Source organism: Maniola hyperantus, chromosome 2 (assembly GCF_902806685.2).
Source record: "Maniola hyperantus chromosome 2, iAphHyp1.2, whole genome shotgun sequence".
Taxonomy (NCBI): Eukaryota; Metazoa; Arthropoda; class Insecta; order Lepidoptera; family Nymphalidae; genus Maniola; species Maniola hyperantus.
The window spans coordinates 5,178,546-5,198,329 of record NC_048537.1 but is presented as its reverse complement, the minus strand read 5'-3'; the positions used below and the strand labels follow the sequence as shown (position 1 = coordinate 5,198,329).

At 35.6% G+C, this 19,784-nt stretch overlaps 1 protein-coding gene across 2 annotated transcripts in view; it reads left to right on the top strand.

Annotated features, from left to right (window-relative positions):
• The window catches only part of stol (voltage-dependent calcium channel subunit stolid), a 74,083-nt gene that overhangs the window by 18,278 nt on the left and 36,021 nt on the right, over positions 1-19,784 (top strand). For both annotated transcript variants that reach the window (XM_034979765.2, XM_034979758.2), the window contains exon 3: positions 8,809-8,919. In XM_034979765.2, coding sequence (XP_034835656.1) covers positions 8,809-8,919 — 111 coding nt within the window. The remainder of the gene's footprint in view (positions 1-8,808; positions 8,920-19,784) is intronic.

Below are 19,784 nucleotides of genomic sequence, written 5' to 3'. Positions count from 1 at the left end.
CTATATAAGAAGTAGGTAGGAAAATTCAAAAAATCGTAAATTAAAATAGTAGCTTCTACGAGTATTTTTGTATATTGAGTAACAATTAAATCGATGATGCCGACTGTGAATCGTTGAGCGTCCTGCGGTTAGCCAAGTTATTAAATATTTAAAATGGCAATAGGGTCGGATTCAGCTCGTCACATTTAATCTTTTGAAAAGGTGTTTTGTCCGTTTGTCGGATGTTCCCGTGGCTCAGTGTAGACGGAGTTTAACCTAATTTCGCCGCCATTTTATGAAATGCCCCTATAGTGGTTTGGGTTACTATCTGCGTTAAAAGTAGAACAAGGTGGAAAGTAGCGTCGATACTCAACTCAACGTGAGAATTCTAAGAAACTTCTTGAAAGACTTACTACAAGCTTGCACTTCCAAGTTTCAAGTAATTTATCTACCCACAGATATATACCTACTATAGATAGCTGCTACAACAAGAACATCAATGTACCTATTACCTACCTACTTATGTTTGGCATGGCATCACTAAGATGTGTAACGCAAAAAATATGCATATAATAATATAGGTTACCAGTAATGAGTATTAATTGAAAAACATTTCTTCAATCCCAGAGACGTTTATTATCATCATCATCAACCGATAGACGTCCACGGTTGGACATAGATTTCTTGTAGGGACTTCCACTCATGCCACGGACTTGCGTCACATGAATCCAGTGGCTGCTTGCGACTCGCCTGATGTCGTCCGTCCACTTAGTGCGGGTCTTTCAACGATAATATAATATAATCATACGATATAATTATATTATATTTATGTACGTACACATTAGGTAGGTACAATTAAAAAATATTCTATTACTTCGTTAAATCTGAAATTGTTAAAAACGTGTTTTATTAACTGATCCATAAAACTAGATAACATACAAAATATAAAGGATATTAGAATATACAGTGTTATCTGTAAAAGCTTTGCATAATATATTATGTAAGTTATAACAAATGTTTGTGGAGGAAAGTTTGCCGGCCGTGGCGTTAGATCAAAGGTGAAATACTCGTACCTACTACCTTCTCGTGTGTCTGTATACCTACCTAGTATAAATGGCTGCTCTAACTTGGCTTTACTAATGGTCCAAGATCCCACTGCCGCCAGACGTTCCTTATTTTCTGCGAAACAAAATCTGTGGGATAGAGTAGTATTAGCGTGTACTTTTAATGTACGCATAAATTCTAACTTATAGTCGGGCCAATTTAACTATATCAGTTGCTAAAAGCACGTAAATACAATACTAACTTTTCTTAATGTCTGAGTGCTGATTTTTAAGTTTATTTCTTGAGATAATATGAAAAATACGACTCAGACTATAAGTAAGATAAACGATGTTATTTTTTTGCGAACTTGAAAGCGTCTGGCGGAAATTACCGCCAACAAGAAGTGTCTGGCAGTATTTAATATTAATTATTATTAACAATATTATGTACAAAATACATGAAAATCAGCAGTCAGACTTTAAAAAAAGTGAGTTAATTTTTTAAATAGGTACTTTCAGTAGCTGATACCTATAAATTGGCCGCAACAGATATGCGTACACATTAACACTACTATATCCGACACATTTTGTTTCTCAAAAAATAAGGCAGGTCAGGCGACAGTGGGATCTTGCTCTATAAGTATATCCATTATGTAGAATCTCTTATGAATACTTGTCATCTTGTGTTTGAACTCCACTAACTGCAGCTATATTGCTTTAATAAGCCTTTCAGTAGTTACTATAAATAAAAAAAAAGCAATATACGTAGGAACTAGGAGGTATATAGGTAGATATTCCTTTTTCTTTTTCAAAGTACCTACTACAGATACAGATCTTCAAATACAGGTCTGTTTGTTTGTTTGTTTGTTAAGAATTACAAAATAAAATAAACCTACTCAAGAACGAGTAAGTCCGTTAAATATATTATTTCTCCTTTCAACCAACCATACAGCTTAAAGATTTTTCTTTAACTATATCGTCCGTGTAAAAAAATCCCATCGATTCGATCATGCTTTGATATAATATTCTATTTATGCAATGATATTGTACAATGTACCTTCATCGGTCGAATCAAATGCGGCTGGCTATACAGAAACCACAATATGTCTAATATCTTAGTTGACCGCATAGGTAGGTATCTACGTACCATAGTCCATAATGTAATAAATTGATATGAACCACAAATTCTAAAGTACATAAATATGTACATTTTTATCGGTGATATCGGGCAAGGCGGGACGACCAACCCTTTTCTGCACAGTTTTTTGCAGCTAAATGGACTTCTCTTGTGAATGGTACGGTATGAATGCGGCCGGGAGTGGAAAGTTTTGTCCAGGGTAGAAGCGGCGGGACGCGGCGGGTCCACGGATCATGACTTAGCGTATTCGCCTTTTATTTGGCTTTTCTATTAGGTAACAACACAAATGTGCGTTGGCTTATACTATATGTTTGGTCAAAATTCATAATATTATGTGAACTGAAAAATTCGGATGGTAAGTATTATATACATAAGATGGTAAGTACGTTTGGAAGGTTATATTTAACGCGACCATTGACATATTTATTTATCATAATCTCTATATATAAAAATGAATTGCTGAATGTGTTGCTGATCGCAAATCTCGAGAACAGCTGAACCGATTTCGCTAATTCTTTTTTTATAATATTCCTTGAAGTACGGGAATGGTTCTTACGGAGAGAAAAAATTAAAAATTGCCAAGTTCCCACGGGATTTTTAAAAACCTAATTCCAAGCGGACCAAGTTGCGGCATCAGCTAGATTATGATAAATGTTTACCGAACAAATCTAGATCGGCAAGTATGACCTAGCTTAGTGTAACATTGCGGCATTTCCAATGTCTAACAATAGGTAGACGGTGGAGGTCGAAATGGGTTATGCAACGATATTATATAATGTAGACTGAGCGAAAAATTTACGCTAAAGGCACATCCACACTAAGGCTTAAGTCTCTAGAGAAATGTCATATAATACACTCACATACGTATCTACTAGTATAATTTAAAGATTCGAATACCTTATATTACCCGATACGAATAAATTGTGGAAAACCGTTTGCTATGCCTGTTCAGGTCGTACCATTGAATTAAATGTAGATCAAACAATGATTTTAGATCCCTAATTTAAATCTAACTGGAAGGGCTAACATAATCTTTTATGAATTTATGAATTCAAGTTCAAGCAATGAGAAAAATACACTTTTATGGAAATAAAGTTAGACTTGATTTTAAATCGGTTTCTTTCTTTCTTATTCTTTCCATCGAGCGTATCTTACACTAGAATAAGCGTTTATTGCCAATATTAATTGTATTGTGGAGAAATGAAAAGTGCCCATTCCAACAATTTAGTTACGAGAGAAACTCGATCGAAAAATGTAACGTACATAATATATATGTGCGTTCGAGACGCTAATTCTCAGTGTTTGCCATAAGTAAAAAAAACAGTTACTTAACGTTCGGTTCTGTTCGGTAAGCGTAATCGTGTAATCGGCCGTTAGGTCTAGAACACACGACGCAACTCAAAAGTGATGAAACTGCAACTCGAGTTACTTTTCAGTTTCATGCCTACATTGTCTTATATGAAACCACAACTAGTGTGAGACGCGTTTGAAATACATCACTGATTAGTTGCTTTAAAACTATCTTTCGGTAATTAGGAAACTGAAGTGTGAAACTGGATTTATCAAATGAATAAACAACATTTCATTAAATTTATGTTGGAGGTTGAGAAATATTCGTAGGTATCTAAATAATTTTAAATATTTAATAATTTTAAATTCAAGTGTAGGTAAAAACACTATAAAAATTATAAAATATATTCGTATCTGTATAACACAAGAATTAGCTATTATCGTAAGCCATAAACATTTTTATTTCAACTTACATAATAAGTACTTATTACTTTAGAACTCGACATAAAAAACGCAGAGTTTCATCACAGAATAATGGCCAATGTTTTAAACTAGAGTCGTGTTTCGTCTCGGTTGCATTGCGTCGTCTGTTCTCGGCCTTAGTATGAAGTAATGTTAAATGTTATTTCTGTTAAAGCTTGTGTACCCAAATAGTTCAATGTAATCAAGGAAGTGATTGATACGGTTAATAATATGTTTACGATATGAAAGTTTGATGTTTAGATTCACGATGAAATAGCTATCGTTTGAACAACATCCAATCATGGCCCATAAGGAGGGCGGGTAGTGGGTACTAGAGAGCGGATTAAATTAACTGCCTTAATTGAATTTCGCTTCCTTGTCGGCCAATGTGTCCCCGAGGGTAGAGAACGCGCAATAGTCACTTCATGAAATAACCTTTTTAACATAATAATAGTAAAAATTAATAAGGGCGATTTTAAAATTGAGTACCTGTCGTTATTATTTCATTCATTTCTCGACTCTCATGTTCTGTGACGTAGTTCTCATTGTTAAGAGTCGTACCCTTTCCATCAATCATACAAACACCCAACATTGTGTGTATGGTTTTATATGGATAATATTGTGCGTGGGCTTTTAGATCTTAATGATCATCATCATCATCATCAGCCAATAGACGTCCACTGCTGGACATAGGTCTCTTGTAGGGACTTCCACATGCCACGGTCTTGCGCTGCCTGGATCCAGCGGCTCTTCCAACGCTGCGTCTTCCGGTGCGAGGTCGCCATTCCAGCACCTTGAGACCCCAACGTCTATCGGTTGTACGAACTATGTGCCCTGCCCATTGCCACTTCAGCTTCGCAACCCGTTGAGCTATGCCGGTTACTCTTTCGGATCTTTCTGATACACGAATATAATATTACATTTTATATACATCCTCGTTTCAAGTTATCAAACATCCTTGTTTGAACTCGTGTAGTGATATATGATTAATAAATGTATATTTAATTTTTATATACCGTATTTCGGAATTCAGTTCGCTCCTTAACCGTTGAGCTATGAGCATTGAGTCTCGAATTAAATAAATAAACCTTTCCTGTATTCGACCTTTGAATTTTTGTGGTAATTAAATAATTCGTAATTTTATGGAGTCGAAAATGAAAAAAAAAGTGTATACAGATTAAAATTCACTTGACCCATCTTTCTACAGAAGTAGACACGGTGAAGCTGCTCATTAGAATATGAAGTATTTTGGCGCAACGCGGAATAACCTCATCTCCATGGATAAAACGAAATTCAAATTCCCGAGTGCAATTTAATTAATTTAATGACCTCACTAGCGCAAAAGTGAGCTGTTTCCTTAGTGTGGTCCTATAATTGGCTGCCCCTGGTTCTACGTAGATATAATGCAAAAGTGTGCCTTCCTGTCTGTTACTTTTTCACGGCCCATCCGATTTTGACGAAATTTTAGCGTTTAAACTATCGTTAGTGATATCCACTATAAATATAACTGATAACCGACTAGAGTAAACTCACGTAATTAGTCGAAGTACCTTAGCCTAACTAGTTTAGAAATCATCCGGGGTCCGGCGCGGCGCGGTTGAGTGCCGCGCGGCAACTTTTTTGACGAAAACTTTTTGACGTTGGTACAGATGACGAAATTTGCATCCCGAGGACTGACATAGGCTACTTTTTGTCCAGGAAAATCAAAATTTCACGGGATTTTAAAAATCGCACGCGGGCGAAGTCGCGGGTAAAAGCTAGTTATTCAGCAAATGGGTGATAGGGGCAAACTAGGTATTTTGACTGTCAAAGGAACCCTAGTGCAACTAAGTAGTAGTCTGACATACCTGCTTATTGCAGTAACTAAGTAATCCGCGTAATAAAATAGGTACCAGCGAATGAATTTTGAGAATCGGATCACTACTTTCGGAGATTACCCTCCTCTACATACAAACTCACAAACTAACCAATATCTCTTTGTATTATTAGTATACATATAGATAAAAGGCACAGCTAGTAAATTTGTACACCACTCTACAGATTATACATATCCACCACCACTACACATATTATTAAACTATATAGATACGTTTTCCAGGACATTTGTGTTCTAGTGATGCTACCACTCTCTGGTATGTGTGGTCTCTGTCCGCCATTTTTCTCCCACGCTCGGATACTTCACGGGATACTTTAAACGAACTTTATTAGGTGACTGTTTAGCAGTAAAAAGGTTTACTGCCATTGTACGAGGCCTATGTAGGGTGCCATTTAATTTCCAATTTCCTATTATTGTTATACGGTTAACCTAAAGTTTCTGCTATTAATTAGAAATTCGTCCTAAATTAGACGCTATCTTAAAAATAAAGAGGTAATACTCCTATATATAATATCTCACACCCGGCTTTACTCACGTGTTTAGTGAAAAAGGAATGGATGGGTTCGAAACTAGTCGGGCTAACGTCGACTAAACACGTGAGTAAAGCCGGGTTTGAGATATTATATGGACATCACTCACGATAGTTTAAAGGTTAAAATAGGTAATATTACTTTTTAAATGCAATTTTGGGTAAAAGTGGAGAAGTTGCGGTACTTGGCTTTAATTAATTTTTTTATTCACTTTATTCAGCTTAAGTGTATATAGTAGTATATGTAACAAACAATGAGTGAAAAGTGAAAACTTTAAAGTTAGTTAAGTTTACTTTAAAATAAAATTATATGATTTTTATAAAAAACTAGCTGATGCTCGCGACTTCGTCCGCGTGGACTTTACAAATTTCAAACCCCTATTTCACCCCCTTAGTGGATGAATTTTCAAAAATCCTTTCTTAACGGATGCCTAAGTCATAATAGCTATCTGCATGCCAAACTTCAGCCCAATCCGTCTAGTAGTTTGAGCTGCGTTGATAGATCAGTCAGTCAGTCAGTCACGTTTTCCTTTTCTATATATTTAGACTATTTTAGCGTTTAAACTACCGTGAGTGATTTCCATTATAAATACTATCTGCTCGTGTGTAGTCGGGCTAACGTCGACTACACACGTGAGTAAGCCGGGACAGATAGTATTTATATTTAGACTAGTTCATATAAAATTATATGTTGATTGTACTGTGATATAAACCCGACGCCATTGTCAACAACAAGTCTCATTCGGGTGAATGATGCGCTTAAGGCATAGTATCGGACAGAATACGCATTAATTTTTATATTAATAAATAAGTAGTTATTTTAATATTTTTCATCTTTGCTAGACTTTAGTAAGTAAATAAATTTAATATGCTACAAAAAACCGGAAAATATTATATCTCATTACATTTGATAGCACAACAAAAGCGACATCGGGTACAATCCAAAATTCAATAACATAGATCGCGGGGCGGGCGGCGCGCGGCGTCGGCGAGCGCCTTTGCCGAATAACAATAATTTGGCAGCCAGCATCCGCGAAATTCCGGACGTATTCGTTCCATTTTTAAATTTGACAGGTCTACGACGCCACGTTAGTCCCAATAATTCAACGCTTAATGCGGTGTAAACTAGAGCTTCCAAATATGATTTATAATATGAGCTGATACTTACGCATGATGATGCCTATTTGCCTGATGGGAGGCTACGGTCGTGACTAGTTACCCCTCTATAGGCAAATCGTGCCGCCGAGCGATTTGGCATTCCGATACGATGCCGTGTAAAACCGATAAGGGGTGTATGGGTTTTTTTAAAACTGTCATACTTCTTTTAAGTTAGCCCGCTTCCATCTTAGACTGCATTATCACTTACCACCAAGTGAGAACGAAAAAAAACATTAACCGTACAGACGATCGAATATGGTCTGACCGGACCAAATACTCCGGGCTATATGCAACTTTTGTTAAGGCTTGTACCTATAGAACACGTTAGCTATACCCAACCCTGACCATTACCATTTTGTGAATCATGCTCGTGGCAAAAAGAGCGTAAACCCCGCGCCAGTATCTATGTAGCCGTAATCACTATGCGTATGTGTCACACACACAAGCGTACGATTTTATCGTCACTTTTTAAAATACAATTGTATGAGCTTTGCCTTTACTTAGTAATTAGTACAACAACAAGTACATAATATAGTAATTGTCAAACAACTACTACTAGCTAGTGCACTAATAACTCTAGTACTAGCAATAGCTAATACTAGAGTGATCAGAAATAGGTACCTATTTCAGATATACTTATAGCCACGATGATAGGATTCGGGTTGTTGTAATTTTCACAAATACTCGTAATGTGCGCGATACACTCCTGCCGATGTTTATCTGCCTTCATGAAAGCATTAAATTACGAGCCTGCTCGGTGCTGATATTATACTAGTGCTCTATTTGTTGAAATACCGCCCCGAATTACTATTGATATACCGGGTCATTGAACCCCAAATTGAACATGTAATCAAGGCACAGACTAATGTGTATTGGGTTAATATTTGTCGGCTATATGAATTCAATTTTTTTGGTTATTAATCTATCAATATTGGGGTGGAATGGGATGAGTATATTTCGTAAGTTTTGTTAGGTTAACAATAGAATATCTATTCCTCGGCCGTGACGGTCAAATAAACAGTTAACTTCTTCGACGGAACAAGTGAATTCAAAAATCGACTCTAGACGCCTAATACTAAAATGTGATAGTTTCATAACTACAGCACAATACATAAATAAATTAAGGAAAGACTAGCTACCTAATAAGAACCTATACTTATTATACGACAATAAAAAGAATCTAGGATAATAATAGCCCACAGACCACTAAGGTTTGTGTAATAGCCTATACCTACGGTAGTTTTATTTTAGTAGTGTTAGGTACTTGTTAGCAGTGTATGGAAAGAAAAAACTAATGTGCGGTCTTTCTAATGTCTTTTCTTCTGTCTAACAGAAATACCATGAATACAACGTAGAGGTGGTTCGCAAAGACGGGCTGTTGCTTGTTCGCGAACTGGCCGCCGAAGTCAAAAACCATATGGATTTCAAGATCAACGCTGTTATGGTAAGTAAATAGATTTCTAAATCTGCCTTTTCCACAGCTTATCTGTTAAAGCCAACAGGCTTGACTATGTTTTGGTGTAGGTATACTGCTATAACGCGAAAAAAACGCATTCAACGTCATATTTTTTTTTTTTTTTTTTTTTTTTTTTTTTTTTTTGTTTATTTGAAAGTAATCAACAGCGTAAATACATAATTATTATTTAAATTTAAATCTAGGTATAACAGAAGGCCAAAAGAGATTACTTAAAATTATAATTAAACTATTTTAACAGAATAGAGTTAGAATAAATGTAGGTATATACAATAATAAAATAAAATTACAACAGTGTGTGTATGATTGTATGTGTGTGTGTATGCGTGTGTGAGTGTGTGCTTATGAGTATGTGTGCATGTGTGTGTGTGTGTAAATGGGAGTGTATGATTGCATGCATATTTAGATGTTAGCTACTTTTTTTTTTTGTTTTACGATGATAGTTTCTTAATTCCTTTTTAAATTTATTGTTTGATAGGTAAAATAAGTCAAACTCAGCGAACTGATTGTTATAAGTACGTACCAAGCGTGGGATTATAGAATTTCGCGCATAATTTGAATAGGTAGATTCCTCGTACATGGTGAAGACTATTCTGTCGTGAGTCGTGACCTATGGTCGTAACACTCTGTCTCACCATTTGGTGGATATAGTCGATTCAAATGCTAGATTGCGTTTTAATGTATTTGCACGAATGACATGCTTATTAGAATGTCATTGATTTGCACCTTTATTTACCAGTTATCAAAATCCAAAAAGGTACTTTTTTGTAACTCTATTTGCCTTAATTAATCTTTAAAAGAACTGAACAAATGACAGTAGCGCAGGCAGGTAAAGGACTTTGCAATGATGTCTCAAAGAGTAATCAAATCATGGACTATGGCCCAGGCATTTTTTTTATCCCCGGAACCCGAAACTTATAGGCACTAAAAAGGGGGCAAAATGGCAACTTCATAAGTCACAACTGCTAGTAGGCAAATATGAATATGAAACTTGATGTGTAGAAATACTTAGATGAATTATGACAAATATTTTTTGTTACATCATGATCGCTTTTCTTTAGGTCTTCAGTCTTCTCTAATCAAATTACTCTAATGCTAATAAGTATCGTTTAACAGAAGCCTTATAAGAATTTATTTTGCAATTCAAAGCCTTAGCGACCTATTTGAGTTTTCTAACTTGTACCACATCGTCGTCACATTTGTCGTCTGTCTGTCTGTCTGTCTGTCCGGCTGTCCGTCGTGTCTGCCAAAAAACATATAGAGTACCTTCTGTTGACCTAGAATCATGAAATTTGGTAGGTAGGTAGGTAGGTCCTATAGCACAAGTAAAGGAATAAATCCGAAAACCGTGTTTGTGGTAACATCACAAAAAAATAAAATTAAAATGTGTTCATGAACAAATAATTAGTATATTCAATTTTCAAAGTAAGATAACTATAGGTACTAAGTGGGCATCATAAAGATCTGTACATTTTAAAACAGATTTTTATTTATAATTATGCATAATAGTTTTTGATTTATTGCGCAAAATGTCAAAAAAATATGACTTGGCCAGTTTTTTTATTTCTTGTAATTGAAAGATAGTATTTAATTTATGTAAGGAATAATATGCATTCTTCGCTCCGTTTCCGCTGAAAAAAAATCTTCTTCTTTCTTTGTCTTCAAAAATTCAAAAATTTCTTCGTCTTTGTTTTTTTAATGAAACAAATCGCTTTGCTCGTAAAAGCTACAGTTACAGAATGGTTATCTTTACAATGAGATGCCTCTTACTTAGAAGCTTCCTATTCCCTTTTAACATATTTCAAAGAAAGGGGGCAGGTTCCCTATTTGATATGTTTTTCGCATTGCATGCATGGTGATGACCTGTTGCGTGACCATTAAGATGTAGCCTGTGTGAATAATTCCCTCAGATAGACGTCGACAGCATCAACATATTCCAGCAGGGCCGTGTACCGACGCTTACTGTCTATACGCCCCTATTCACCCCTCCAGTACCCCTATCGCAAGCCCGTACCCCTCATATTGGAATTCTTCTGAATCTCGAACTAATCCGACTGCGGCCGTTTTCCGCTTGAACTTTCAATTTGATGCAAAGTTGACGATTTTGCACAAACTCCTCGCGTAGTTTACCTTCCCCGATATTTACCTTGATCCTTTCCATTGCAATGTTTTATCTTTACCGATTGAATGATGAAAGATTTCCCTACGTTTTTCAATATATAACGGTTTTCTTCGTTTTATTGGTATTATTTGCTATTTTGCACTAAATAATCCCTAGTTGCCATTTCCGATCTCTCAAGTTTGGAACTTTTTTCCAAACTGTCATAATAGTCTCATTGTAAAATTTTAAAATGTAAAAACCATTTTCATAACAATGATGTTTACTCAGCAAATGCTTGAAAACGTCTCAGACTCCTAAAAGTTCGTTAAGAACGTACTTAAGTGTTCTGGTAAAACATTTAATACTCTGCGTAGAACAGATTTGAGAAAGAGCGGCAATCAATGTTTATGGAAAAGTGACTGTGAGTCATGTGCGAAAATACTTCTTTTAGTTAAAAAGTTCTTGAGCAGCAGGCACGATATTTAGCAGAGCTACTTGTAGGAAGATGAGATTGAATCTTTAATTTTTTTGGTTGTAAACATCCACCGTTGAGCTATTAAGGCGCAATTATACGAACCGCGCAACCCCTAAATGCTATTTGCGGTTTTTGTTTCCAGCTCCGCCATCACCATTCAGTAAAAGTTCCTTTTTTGTCAATTCACCCCCTCCTAACTTAATGAAGGCCTACAGCATTCAATTAACCGAAGAGATTGGAATGTTTCGTGATTTGTACCCCGGGACGAATTCCCATCGGCGGCGCAGCGTGCGTATATTTTTAATACAAACGAAAGGGGCCAGGATCTACTGACTCCGTTCTAATTTTTTAATTGTTTTATGAACTGGGTTTCTACGATATACCTAACTAACTACCTAAATAGGGAAATTATGTGCAAAGCTAATTTTGACAGATAGTCAAAAAAAGCTTTTGCACACAATAATATTATCTAAAAGCTGCAATAACAATATGATAGCTGATAAATATGCGAATGCTGTTGTAACACTTGACATTAAATACATAAACTTTGAAATGTTAAAATATATATATAATTAAATTTTCCGACACTCAAGGACCCTGAAATATAAATATCAGGGATTTGCTGAAAAAAAATGACATTAATAATAATGATTATTATTTTAGTATGTAGTAAATTTCCACCGTCCTCACTACTACGTCGTAGAGGTCGTGCTACGTGTGTACCTACTACGAAATGTTACCAATCAGTACGCTTAGTACGAGATTTTATGTCTCACCAACGTTGATAGTATTCGAGTGTCGAAACTCTTCTGCGTTACAGTAAACTGAATCTTAACTGATTTCAGTGGCATTGAATTTTTGACTTCAATTCAAGGCGCTTTAGGTCTATTTTACTTTGACGTTACTCTGTTTGGACTCTCGAATTCTAGCAACGTAAAATCTTATACTAAGCGTACAGGCCATTCAAAAAGTTCGCTTTTACCATTTTCAACACAGTAAAAATAGTTTTAGCTCGCCATGTCACGCAAGAATGGAGCCACGCTATTTTAAATTTTACAACTTTGTTACCTTGCTCATACAAACATTCAAAAATATTATTTCCTGTGCGCTATTACGAAAATAAATCTTATTGTACTTTAAATAATATCCAACAAGTTTAAAATTGCATTTTTAGTTGAGTTCAGATGGCCATAATCGCTAAATTAAAGTTTAAGTTACATTAAGCTGCGTATACTGCATTGGCGAACCGAACACGAGCGGAGAGTGTAACAAATAAAATTCACACACAAGCACGTTTAGAGCACCCCTCGAGCGTTCGACGAACACAAAGGAACGAACACGAAGGAAGGAATGTTCGAGGGAAACAATGATGAGACGTACTTGACGCCGCGAATAAGAAAGGTTCTGCTCATGCTCTGCTCACCAACCATAAAGCAGCTTAACAGCCTCAAAACACATTGCAACCGATAACTACATTTGGACAAAACGTCATCGTAATACGTATGGATAGTAATTTTTCTGCAATCCACGGTCACTCGAAAACAATTTTCAAAAAAAGTCCTTCTAGAAAATGAACTACAATATCTGTCCGTTCCAGTTTGTATAAGGAATCATATTAGTGGAATGGTGCCAGCGATTGCCGTGGATTCATTGTTGCGTGAATTTTGTGCACTCTGACGGCACTATTGTAATTCCACTGCCTGGGATTACGAATTCGGTGTACATGTTTTTGCACGTCTATTCTGTACAACACAAAACGGTAACAAAAAATAAAAAGCCAATTCATCAAAACTCAGAATAAATATTTTTATTCACACGCGAAATAAATCAAAGTATAATTAGATTTCTAGCGTCAAATGAAGCGTACTTACTACTTATAAATAAATCATTGCTGAGAATAACATAATATGCGGTTGGACTATAAAGTATTTCTTTTAATAGTAATCTATTTAAGTTATTTAGTTTTATATCCAAGTTAGATTGGAATATTCACAAGTTAAGACTAATTATCATTACCTGTTTATATATGACTAGCTTATGCCCGCGACTTCATCCACGTGGACTACACAAATTTCAATCCCCTATTTTACCCTCTTAGGGGTTGAATTTTCAAATATCCTTTTTTAGCGGATGTCTACCTCATAATATCTATCTGCATGGCAAATTTTGGCCCGATCCGTCCAGTAGTTTGATAGATCAGTGCGTTGATAGATCAGTCAGTCAGTCAGTTAGTCAGCTTTTCCTTTTATATATATACAGATGTGAAACAATCATTTTTTCAAAAAGTAGGTATTTAAGGGCATTCTGTCGCAGCATGTAATTGAAATCATATTAGTGGAATGGTGCCAACGATTGCCGTGGGTTCACTGTTGCGTATATTTTGTGAATTCTACCGTTTCGCAACGAACTGTTGTCATTAGTGCCAATTCTATTGAACGCAAAACTATAACTAAAATAAATATACATATAGGACATAAGACAAAACTACCTAAAACCAAAAACCTTTTAGAAATATTGTCCGCAGATGGACGGCAGTTTATTTTTAGTTGATTGAGTTAATTATAGTAAATTGATTTGAGTAAATGCACGTCTTGTCGTAGAGCGTAGGGTGGAGTAGGTATTGAACGTGTGCCCGAGCCATAAAAAAAATTTGGGTAATTTGATACATATGAATACACAGAAGAATATATTATATACGAGGTTAGGTTTTGTAAATACTTATATCAATATAAGTACATACATGCCTTAAAATACTTTGGGATAACGGCCTAAACTATGAGATAAAGGTGGAATGAATAGAATGGCTAAGGGTCAAGGGTTGTTAGAATAACGATCCTCGTTATATTATTTGCAATGTTATCCTCTAGAGCGTTTCACATTACTCGATGATATATAAATGAAATATATGCTTTTAGCGTTCAAAATATATCTTATTGGCATTTCATAAAAGTTTAGATATCGAATTGTGTGCTCTAATCCTAGTAATGGTATAATATTATGCTAGACGTTTTTAGATTTTTTAAGCTATTCCAATAGGGCATGTTACACACAACGTCGACATATATACCTTATGAAACTTGCTCGTCGAATATTTATCTGCGTGAAGACGCACTTACTACGTCTCCAAGTGCGTTCTCAAGTTCCAGGTTTTTTCAAGTTCATTCAAGCAAGATAATATTGTGGTCGTTAAATGCAAAAGTGTGTTACTTTGACTGTCTGTCTGCTAGCTTTTTACGCCCCATCTGTTAAACCGATGTTGACCGGTACAGAAATAGCTTGCATCTCAACACACATACATAACTTTTGACATAATTTTTGGTCCTGGAAAATGAAAGAGTTTCCACGGGATTTTTAAAAACCTAAATCCATATAGACGAAGTTGCGCGCATCATCTAATTGGTTCAGAAAAAGCGTGACTCATAGACTAGTTTTATCCCGGACTGTTAAAAAATTCTTACAGGTTTTTTAAATACCTAAATCAACGCGGATAAAGTCGCGGATATCATCCAGTAAACTTTTTTTGTCATCGAACGCGACACCCTGTGCCAATAACTAATAAGCAAAAAATACTAGAATTTATGACAGCTGGAAAAAAATGCGTATTACAACAGGTTGTTCACCTCTGCCCTTTTGCTCGCGCCGTAGCATCACCACCGCCCACGCGCTACGCTGTGTAGCGTCGTAGGGCTTCCCTCAGTAACGTAGGCTTATTTTGTATACTTTATTATTGAGCAATATCAAAATAAAGCGTCACTCCGGTCCCATTGAATAATAAGTATAGGTAAATGTAGTTGTGTAAATCCTTGTAATTTTACATCCAATGGAACATGGAACCACCTTTATTCTTTATTTGGGACGAGAATTTGCAAACAACAAATGCAGAATACAAAACGCAGAAACATATAGAAGAAACAAAGATCACGAAAACACACGGCTTTCCATGCATCTCAATTGAGAAAACCACCAAAGATAATAGGAAGTTCAAAGTATGCCTGGCTAGTATAAGCCTAAAATAAACAAATAACATAAAACATAATTTATACCCTTAAACTGAAGACATTCCTAATATTTTTCTTAACATTACTCATCCATAAATTTTTAAAGACGTAATTTAATCAAGGCACAAATTTATTTCGGGATTTATAGGAAATAGCACCTCATTTTTAAAATCCGACTTTACGTTTTAAAGCAGCTGCATAAATTCTGCTCCTTCATGCTTGAACATTTTTGCCTTTTGTAAATCTGACAAAAAACTTTAAAAGAGTATGTTATGTTTATGCACCTATTTAGATCTAAAAAATAAAAAAAAACCCATGTTTTCCAAAAATATCAACTGAAAATGTTTGTTACTTGTAGAGTATCATACAGTAATGCCATATTTCCGTAAGTAGATGCTACTATTTCAAGTAAATCTAGGTAGTAAGTCAATCCATTAGAAGAATTGTACCGATTTTAATCTAAGTTAGAGCAATAAAATTTTCGCATCGCAAAAGTTTCCTCTTAATCGGTCCAGTCGTTTTAAAGTGACAACACCATCTCTAAAGTTTCAAAACTAGTTTACTTCAAATTATGACTATATTTTCTAAATATACTATTTTTAAATTATAATTTTTCTAATCACGCATACAGACCATTAGCAAAACATCGAGGCTACGCCGTCACTAGCAGGCGTCAAAGTTTAGTACATTTGACGCAGGTAGCCCTAATTTAGCCCTACTTTACTATGGTTTTACGTCACCTTATATTTGACATATTGTAGATTCAAAATCAAGCCGAGAGTTCCGTCACTCTAGTTCACTCTGCCATTAAGTATTGGATTTCTTCTTATTTTTGTTCTTTAGCAGTGCTAGATTAGCACATTGCTCTTGCCAGTGTTACGTTAACTGGAAGAAGCCATTATGTCTTACATACAGTCAGAGATGCAAAACAATTCACAATGCGCGTGAAAACCTCATTCAATACAATGCGTACTTAAGCTACTGCAGGCGTCGCCTTCGGAATATTGAGTAAGTAGCCTGCGGGACTTGCACAAGGAGCGAGGGAGACAAAACACCGTCTCAAGACTGCGAATCAATAAAGTCCACTCGTATAAGTCGGGTGCTGCACTAGATATGGGTCACGGTGCACTCCCGCGGGATGGTATTTAACAGAGAGGTGTCATATACTAGAGGCGGTGATGTCCCGCAAAACGGCCTAAAACAAGAGGACCAATCGCGCTATGAGCCATTTAATAAATTCAAAATGTATCAGTTTTTATTTTGTCTTTCTAAAATATCGCTATCTTCATCTTGTATATAACTAGCTGATACCAGCAACGTCGTTCGCGTGGATTTAGGTTTTCAAAAACCCCGTGGAAACTCTTTATTTCTGGGATAAAAAGTAGGCTATGTCACTCTCTGGGTCTTTAACAAACCGACAAACCAACAAACAAAACAAACACACTTTTGTATGTATAACATGGGTAGAGATAGAACCTTTATAGAATTGTTTTAGATTTTAATTTTAATTTTTTTCAAAGTGTTTGTGAAGGAAATTAGGATATACATTTATGACATGCATTAAAAATTAATTGTAAGATGTAACAAGAGTAAAATGTATTATCTATGTTGCTATCGTCGTCTCAGCCTATAGACGGCCAATCCTAAACATGGTGTTGTACCGTTTGTGTACAGCGGCGTCCATCGGGTAGCTTGAGGTCGTCGTAATTTCTATTGCGAATTTTTATAAGTAATATATAAAAGTGCACTTTTAGGCCTAATGTACGAAGCCTGCATCTCTATGTTCTATAACTCAGTGGTATTTAATAACCCGGCTCGCGACAGTTACACACACACTCATTTCTGGATCTGTCCAATATTTACACGAGGAATTCGAGCTCTGAATGGTTAAGTGTCTCGTCATAAGCTTCCGAATGTAATCCGATAGCTATTAGCCACTGTATCGAAATCTAATGTAATTTTATAGCGGAAAACGAATCATTAAATTTATACACACGAGTACCTATAGATATCTTTAAAATACCATCATTAGATGGAAACTCTTCTTATAAAGTATCGTATATCACTTCAATCCATTGTTCAAATTCCAAAGTAGGTTCGTACCAATATGCTTATAATTTTTGTAAGCCTTGCGTCTTTGCTTAATTTAAAAGTATGTAAGTTTCTTAAGGTCCTTAAGTTAGGTCACGTGAAATAATAAATAGAGGTCCGAAAAACTAGTTAGTGCAAAATACCAACATTTGAAATTAATTTGTGAGTCTTTAGTTATTATTGCAGCTGTGAATAATGTGGTTCTACCATAAATCATTTATCATTGTTCGATTTCAACCTAAGCAATGCTTGCCGACATAATTTATATCAACTTTCAATAATTATTTACGCAGAATTTGTGATAATATAACTCCAATTTCACAAATTGTACTTGTGTCGTCATTGCACAGGTTGAGCGTTTTAATTTTATTATTTCGAATTAAGTTAATTAACTTGGATCTGATAATAGTTATTTGCCGTTGAACGTTACGAACGAACGGACACAATATTTATACAAAATGCTTCAGTTAATACAGTGTAATAAATATTATCTACCTATTAAAATTTATCTTCTGTTAAGGCACAAAAATTGATTTAACTCGATGTATCTTTAATAAACCAGAATATCATGGTTATACCAATAGGTATGTGAAATTTAAAAAAATAGTAAAAGAAAAACTACCTTGACAAAGAACAATCGGGATCTTCCTTAAATTTTAAACTTTTTGAAAACCATTTTAGTCCTGAGATTATCCGGCCAGATATAACTTAAGTTTATTAATGTTACAGCTGTTTAGCTTACAAAACCACAAGTGAAACATTATATACTTTATGAATAGCACGATTAATATACGATGATTTTAAACTATCAATATTTCGATATGTCGCAAGGATCGTGCTCACGACCGGACTGAGTTACTGCGAGAGGTGAAGTTGGACCCCTATTTTATTATCTTATGTCGTTAAAGCACTTAATCTTAAATCATTATTTCATAAATGAAACTTTCAAAACTACAAATGAAAGCGAAGATATCATAGCTGCAAAGATTTGTTCAAGTTCAATATAAATCCGCAGTGGTCTGAAATCGAATCCGCGAACTGCTGACTACGAAAAGGGCTAATCAAAGCGCGAAATGCTTAGCAGACAGACACTTTGATCAACTTGACACTTGACTTTGATCTCTGCTCCTAACCTCTTTTGAGATCTTCATTTTAAATTACTTCATTTGTCCCAAAAGAAGTCTTTGGTTCAAACGTCTGCGTCAACTCGCAAGATATTAATTTTACAATAATAATTTTTAAAAAAGCGCGACATATTTATAAAAAATTTTATTATACAAGTAGGTCTTGGCAAGCTCTTTTTATCTTCAGTGGCACTATATATATACGGTTATGGACGACGATACCAGTAACAATATCAACCCTTGTATATTACAACTAAAATATCCTGCGCACCAAAGTGCAGATGTTTTCAGGAAACTTCAAAAATGCACTTTTTTATGAAACACTAAAACCTATATGAACAGAATAAACGTCGTTTGTGGTTGTCGCTCGCGGCCACAAACCGATGGTATAGGAATTGTCACAGATTTCTTGTCGCCAGCAGATGGTGTTCGCAATTTGCTGATGGCGACATTAAGGTCGGGGAATGCACTACTTGCAGGGACCTCCCTCATCCTCCGCCCCCTGCGCCACCCAATTTCTTGCACCCTGCACCCAGTGGCATGCCTCAAGAATTTGGCGGTGCGCCTTGCAACAGAAATACCTACAAGTCGTATATCGCTACTCGAGGTTGCTTGCGCTCGTAAATGATATCAAAGGATGCTTCATTGTTTTCCTTTTGGAGGTAAAATGAAGTTCATATAACTGCATCATTTCTAAGCTTTACAGCAATAAACTATGATATGATCTACATAAAAGGTATCATAAATGTTACAGGCATGAACCCAGAATTTTTAAGAACAAGCTAAAATTACACATTGCATTAATTGAAGTATGTAGGTAGATATATTTTGTATTGACTATGGCAATAAAGCAAATAAAGAAGTTCTAAATTCAACTTTTGGCTAATGCAATGTTGAGCATTGCTAATAATATTGCTATGCTCTAGTCTATAGCTCTAGAGCTTGCTCGTCAAGCATAGTATAAATCTACGTTAAAGAATTGTGCTAAAACTTTAGCTTATACGATAATTTTATACGTACGCACTAGGTGGGTAATTACCTGCCTG